This window comes from Trachymyrmex cornetzi, unplaced genomic scaffold (assembly GCF_001594075.2).
Source record: "Trachymyrmex cornetzi isolate Tcor2-1 unplaced genomic scaffold, Tcor1.1 scaffold637, whole genome shotgun sequence".
Classification (NCBI taxonomy): Eukaryota; Metazoa; Arthropoda; class Insecta; order Hymenoptera; family Formicidae; genus Trachymyrmex; species Trachymyrmex cornetzi.
Genome location: NW_017299956.1, coordinates 146,176 through 153,957, shown reverse-complemented (window position 1 = coordinate 153,957; position 7,782 = coordinate 146,176). Strand labels below are relative to the sequence as shown.

Sequence of the window (7,782 nt, the reverse complement as noted above, 5' to 3'; positions counted from 1 at the left end):
CAGCGCTGCCGCCCTGGCGGCAGCGAGTTTCTACGGTCCGGCACATCTGCCGCCCACCAGTTCGCCGGGACCAACCGCAGCGCATCATCTTCAGGCCAAGGGGATACTCGCCGGCGCGCATCATCATCCGCACCTCAACCCCCACGGTATTACACCAGGTCAGCTTCCTTTTATCTATTATCTACCTTCGGCTGGACCTTCGTCCAGCCGTTTTACTGTTAGACTGATCATCCGTCGGATTTGTTATTTTCGGTTAGTCTCGTACGTCACGATAGATCTTCTATTCGCGCGGATCTAGTCGTCTAATCCTCCGTAAAGACTGTCTTTTCCTCGAGGAAAGTGCTCTTGCATTTAATTAATACGTCAGCGCGACGAGAGAGAAAGGACAGGCCACGAGAAAGAAAAGAGTCCACAAGTTTTTTACGAGCCGTACAATAACCGTGTGAGCTAAACAAACTTGTTGCGTGCCAACGGTAATGCTGACGTTGTTTATTTCGGCTACAGTCCGCGGGAGACGGTAGTTATTTTATAGATACGTTTATTGTCCCGGTTTTCACATTGCGGTCATATCATTTTCTGCTTTTTACCTCCAATTAGCACTTAGATTCCACCTCTATCTTTGCCCATTTTATCCATAAAATGAAAGATAAATCACGTATATAGACTTTATCGTCAGGTTTGATAAATATTCTTCGTATCGCGAGTTTGACTCGTCTTTTTTTTCGGTGACAAGTCCGAGCCACATAACGTTAAAGATAGAACGGCAAAAGTCGCCGGTCTTGAGTTTTCTCAGTCGGAAATCGACGTGATAATCGCCCAGCATTTCGAGAAGAAATTTGCGGTGCGGACGCATCTTGTTGTTCTGGCGCGATGCCATTGTCGCCGCCGGAAACGCGCACGTTTTTCGGAAGGACACATTTCGTGACGGGCTGGAAGTCTCTCGTTTGTCACTCATGTCGTCTCGTCTCGTTTCGTCTCGTGAACCTTACGCAATATCCTGATCGCATACAACTTGGCGTGCGACGTCAAAGTCAAAGCGCGCGACACGATGGCTGCACGGAAGAAAAACGGCGTATGAAATATTGCGCGTTTTGTCCGCCGCGCCGCTTCCAAGAGGCGCGTTTTCTCGCGATCTCTTTTTTTTTCCTCCTCGCGCGATACTGCGCAATAATTAGACACATCTCGCGAATGGCGGCCATTGTTAATTCGCGCGACGATAAAGCGACGTAGCCCGCCGCTATTGATATTGAATGCCGCTAATTAAAAGACAGTTTATTACCTTGTTTGCCGAGTCGTTTGGTGCCATTATAAAGATTGGCGCTAATGTCGCGACATTTGATTGTTCCCAACCAATCGGCTGCTAATTGTTTTCTCAATAATATTTATTCCACGCCTGAAAGAAAGAGAGAAAAATTGTCGCCAAAAGTGTTGTCAATGGCTCGACGTTGGCTTATCTGTTATTCTTCGATGGAGGGTTTCGCGAGAGAAATTTATCGGAGTCGAATCGCGGCTATAATGACCCGATCTGTCACAATTCGTGTCATAATGAGATTATCCTCAGGTGTGATAATATTTTCAGAATAGTTGGCGAGTATCTTGTGAGAATATATCTCGTTGGTGAAATATCTCGAGATTACATATATAAGTACGTTCCCCTTGTACATTCTCAATCGAAAGATTAATTGCAACTTTTTGAATCATGAAGCATGTTTCTATTAAACATTTTTTCTGATTAAATTATCAGCTTATAATGCGGACAGATATCCAACTTCTTTTCGCGGGTAGCTAAAGCTTATATATATTAAAGTATAATGAATTTCAACACAGTGTTGAGCAAAGATGGTCTTGGCGCCTAATAATATTTTTGTGTAAATTTTATAATTTTCAGTTTAAACAAATTGCTCGCCGATAATGTATTTTGTTCCTCTCAAAAAAAAGTAGTGTGGTTTCTTTCGGAAAATACATCATATTAATCATGGAAATGTAATTCGTATCGATATACGCGAACTGATATAAAAAAGAATTCGGATTGCACCCGATTATCAGTGATCACAACAGCAACGTTAACATCATCGAAAGAATCGAAAGAATTTTATTTTTTCAGGCGCGATTAGTCTAAGACTCACAATTCAAAAGCACAGACAACAGAAATAGAGAATCCCAGATTTCAATCTATTAGAAACTATGTATTCTAATATAGACACGATTTCAGATACGTTGAAATCTGTTATTCCCCGTTTCTTTATTGCATATGCTCTTCCGTTGTGTTTCAGTCGACAAAAATTGCGATTGGTGCAATACATAGTCAGCAACACATTATAATTTAGGCAGTGATAATATAATCGATCTAGCATATCTCCGGCGTTAAATGAGCAGGGCGGACGTGGATTCGCGACTCGGTTCTTTAACATTACTTTCAGAATGTATTGTCTCGTATGCATTTCCACCGACACGACGAATGGAAATTTCAATTCACATATACGAATATGCAAAAATGCAAGACGTTTCGTGGAAAAAAAAGTGTTTGGGAACGCGACGGCGGCGACGCAATATGCGCGCGAGCGAAATACGTCAGCGTTGGTAACAATAAAATAGGTACATGCGCAATATCGCAAAATTTTTTAAGACTTCTGGAATTATATCGACACACGTAAGAAAAAAGTTGCAAGTTTTCTATTAGCACACGAAATGAAGAACGGTTTAGAAAAAGAAAATAGGACAGAAAAGCACTTTTTATCATTCGTTTTTACTTTGTGACAGTAATAACAGCGGGATGCAATGCTGTCTGCAAATGTCGTGCCAGGTGCGTGAAAAAAAAAAGAATCGGAGGAACGATTTCCAGAGCCGACAACGTGCTCATCGCTCGTCCTCGTCTTATCTGACATCGCATTATTACGCGCGTCCACCTCATCCGCTACAACTAGTTATTCCCTTCGTTAGGCTAAATGATGAATTAATTCCCCAACGTCGGTAGACACGCGCGTTACCGTGTTGCCGCTAGACAATTTAGCTCCTGCTGACATACAACTCTTTCACTTGTTATAATAACGTATCACGATTCAATATATTAGATTAAAAATTTTCCGGGTAAAATTAACCGACTTAAATGGTGAAATATTTTTTATCTAACGAAAACATTTGAGTACATTTTCTTCCAATTAAACGGGGAAATCTTCAAAAAATGAGGAAACCGAAGTTAATTAAAAACTCTTGGAAAAAGGCACTGTGCTTTTTGTTCGCATCTTCATTTGTAATCGCGACGCGCAGCCGTTCGTTGGCGTCGCCGACTTCCTCGCGGTTCATCGCGACATCCGATCGTCGAGCCAGGATGCAATGGCGATCTGTCATCTATTATTGTGTCTCTTTCCCGTCATTTTTCGAAACGGTGCGGTGCGGCGCGGCTCGTCCTTCTTCCTCTCTTCTACAGTCAGTCGGGCTCGTGGCCAACTGACCATAAGGTAGTGGCGATTAATCTTGCCAAGGGCATGCCCGACGTTCCTTGCATTCAAAATTCGGGACGCACGCGTGTACATGCGTGCGTAACCCGTGTACTCCGAGGAGAAAACGACAGCACGGGGATGGCGAGAGAGAGAGAGAGAGAGAGAGAGAGAGCAGAGAAAAAAAAATTGGATATGCAAAAAGGAAAGTAAAGTATACGTTTTATTTCTCTCTCTGTGTGTGTGTGCGTGTCGAATATACAACGCGGCGACAACTTATAAGACGAAAACGCCTTGTAAATGCTTTCGATCAGATTTAAATCGGAATCTAAAGGCCGAAATAAAATATATTAGTCTTTATCGTTAAATAAATTCTAGTTCCACTTTGCATAGCGATAATAATCCCATTGATAGGCGACTGATCGTATTAATCTGTCGTTCATTTCAGTTAGGTGTACATGTATAAAAAGACTACGTGGCGAACAGTAGCAAAATCGCCGCTCGTGAAAACGATGGAAAATTCGAATGTGATCGTGGTACGATTAAATGTGCGGGGCATTGTTGTGTCTTGCTGTTAGCAATTGTATTAAGGTATTGTGCGGCGCAGAAATCACGTTCGGTAAATCGAAAATCCGCGTTCTGCATTTTATCGAGGCTTTATACGCCTGCTGCTTGTTTATAATTTTCAATAATGTATTACTTGTGCAGAGAATAGGCTACGCACAACCGTTGATAAATTGGCCGCAATGAAGCAATGTATTTTCACTGCTTGATAACGGTCCTTCCAATCGTGGGAGAGTTATTAAATTCGCCGCGTATTTGTGACGCGTAACAAAGCGTACGTTCTGCGATCAAAGTTCCATGTCGCGCGTAATTAATATGTAAAAAATCGTAACCGCAAACGCGAAATTGTCTCGAAATCAGATTCGAACGATTCTGAACAGAGATACAGCCTTTTCCAAGTTTTCCCGAAATCTCGAAAATTTCAATATTCTTCAAAATGTCTTTAGTCCATCTTATTAAGCACAATAAGTGATTCGTGTATGTCGCAAGAACTCTAGATATGTATCCCAAGGTTGCACACTTTGCGCTAATTAATGTTTCCGTTTTCATTAAAATAGAAATAGGGCTTGGCGAATACCCGACAGGAAGAATAAGTTACTTACGTTGGAATCACCAGTAATATAATGAATATGCAATCCGACGCGGTCGAGGAGCGACACGAAAATTAGTAAAAGAGCAAAATAAATGGAAATTAAATGAAGAGCGGCTTAATCCGCGCCGTCATCTCGACAGGAACCTCGCACTTGCGTCACACAACACTCAAAGTTTCATCTCCTTTGATAAGAAATAATGTGGCACGACGTTACATAAATGCCGCGTTGCGGACAGTTAACAGCCGACAGTTACTTTTTTCTTTCTCTTCTTCTCTCTCGATTAGCGATACCACAATCGTTGTAAACAATCGTGTTATTCCGCTCACATTTTTAGCGGCTGTCCGACTGAACATTTTTAGCGGTACTCATTGCGCGTGGATTCAACTGAAAAATATAACGCGCCCTATTAAAAAACGCGGCGGTTAAAGAACGTCGCGTCGCCAGTCGCACCGAAACGTGTATATTTCCGTTGCTGGTTCACGAATAAAAATCAAAATACATCGAGTGCACGCGGGTAAGTGTTCGATAAAATTCGATTCGGGGCTGCGTCAGATGTATCTGGGATGTACGTTTGATAAACGAACGGAATACCAAACATCACGGTTCACTAGCGCTTTCGTTCAGTTAATATGCTACGAATTTCAGCGAATTTATAGCCGTTTCCTGAATGCATTAACGCGTAAAAATATCCCCTATTTCGCGCGATCAATCTCTCGTTCATTGGCGAAAGTCCGGCATGACACGACCGATGTGATACCATGATATGTTTATAATCGTAGCCACATGTTCGAGTATGAGTTACATTGCGTATTGCGGTTACATTGCGTATTACATCTTGATCGAGACATCGGCAAAACGGCGGGCGGTACGTGTGTTTCCAATATATTTTAAATATATCAACGACAAAAAAGAGATGACAAGAAACCGCGCATAGAATAACCAGTCTCTCGCAAATCTGTTATAAGATCGCGCGGTATATCATTATCGACTTAGTGCCCATAACTTTACTCTAGTATTATATCCACATCGCTTGTCTTTACACAAACGCAAATACACATTACGTTTAACGCGCAAACAACAAATACGGTTGCAAACAAATTCCTCTGTCCGTGCGTCGCCTAATTATTCATCTCCTGCACACCGTGCATCTTACGATTGCAGAATATAATTTAAATTACGACAGCGCGTGTGGACAGTTTCGTATATAAAAGCCAATCTGATTTATCGACGAGAAGTCGATTACAATAAAAAGACATACACGTGGATGCAAAATCGTGCAAAACTAAAGCTATATATCGTTACATTTTAGAATTTTAGTGTATTACAAAAGGTAACGTATATATTTAACGCGCGTATAAATTAATGTTATGACTGTAATTTGAGATATACGTACAATATATGCGTTGTGTCGTGAGAGCGCGATTCGTAAAAATGTTACATAATACATTTATTTTCGCACTTTTCTCTGTTGTGATTGTCTGCTAAAGTTTATTAACGATTGCCTTCTATATAAAAAAAAATATTAAAAATTCAATAATTTCACAGATATAGTCATTACATATAATTTATGAATGAATGTTATATGAATAAATTAGCAATGATAAATTACAAATTAATAAAAACTAATAAGTTTTTATAGACTCCTTTAATTAAAACAATTAATGAAACCATAAAAAATATATTACAGGCATAGGAGTCGACGCTGGTTATCAATTAACGCAATTTTTCTTAATACTAAAAATATAAACCTTAACTTTGAACGTTTCCACTCATGATTTGAGTCTTCATCAGCAATCTTTCCCCTAGCGCAAACTGTATGAGATGAGCTTTCTAACTTTGTGAGTATGTGACTTACCTCACAACAGTAAACGGTTCAATTTTTGAGAAGAAATACGTTGGAGATATTATTTTGTCATGCAATATTTCAATCGTTGCGCTAGGGGGAAAGATTGCTGATGAAGATTCAAACCATGAGAATGAAACGTTCAAAGTTAAGGTTTATATTTTTAGTATCATGAATAGGATATATGAAACAGATAGGTGTAGATAATGTAACAAAATATTTCAAACGTTCAGGATGCTTTGTTTTTTCAATGTTGGTTTTTATTTTGTTTCGCAACTACGTTACATTTATCTTTATAGCGCACTACGAGAAATTAGATCAATTTATTATAAGACGTAGAGTGCATTGCGTATTTTCTAAAATGACACTAACAAAATTTTTGAATGAACCAACCATCAAAGATAGATTGAATGAGCAAATAGATCTTTTTGACGCATCTGCGTCAATAAATAGACAGTTTTTGCAATACCATTTATCCAGATACGATGAACACTAAGGTTACGTTATCTTCTTTTTAACTTATTAATTAAGAAAAGGATAACGTGATTTTGGCGTTCACCGTATTTAAATTCACGTTATTGCAAAAACTCCCTAATACCTATCATCCGTTAACGCACAATAACTTTGACAAAAAGAATGAACGTTAATCATATAGACTGAATTACAGACTCGTTCAGTTATTATAATTATTATCATTATTCGTTTTGAGAAGAAAACATCGCGTGATAAATACATGAAGGTAAACGACATTGTTGGTTATATATATGTGAAGCATTACTTCAATCGACACGATGTCTTATCAAGAGAGATTATATGATAGAAACAGTATTGTATTGTACAGTAGCGATTATATTTTCTTTTACACGTTTAGTAACGGAATAATTAATATGCATAAGAGAAAACGAGATCAAAAGATTATTGAAGATAATAGTTATCGAGTTCAGGATTGACTTACAGAGATCTGCCGCAGTAACAATCATGAAGTCATTACGCGGTAACAGGTTTTTCGCATTTTTTCCGTTTACAGATGGTAATTGATTGAAAAGGAAAGGAAATACCGGGAGCTGCCGTATCTACATCGTTAACTATTAACTGCATCATTACTCATAACATTTATGGACGGTGATTTACATTAATCATTTTCGCTAACTTGACATTATAGCAAACGGTAGTGTTATCTAGATGGACTAATCCGACTAATGCAATTTCTCACGAAATGGCCTGCATTGACACACAACGCGTGAAATAAAGTTCATTTTTGTATGTCTGCATATTTTAAGTCATATTTCCGGGAAATCGTCGCAACTTTGCTCAATACTGATTCATTTTATCACATTAAACTTTG

General features: G+C 39.2%; 1 protein-coding gene across 1 annotated transcript in view; it reads left to right on the top strand.

Annotated features, from left to right (window-relative positions):
• Positions 1-1,856, top strand: part of LOC108766842 (uncharacterized) — a 2,438-nt gene extending 582 nt beyond the window's left edge. Inside the window, exons 2-3 of the mRNA XM_018516373.1 lie at positions 4-158; positions 1,828-1,856. Coding sequence (XP_018371875.1) covers positions 4-158; positions 1,828-1,856 — 184 coding nt within the window. The remainder of the gene's footprint in view (positions 1-3; positions 159-1,827) is intronic.
• Positions 1,857-7,782: the final 5,926 nt, after the last annotated feature.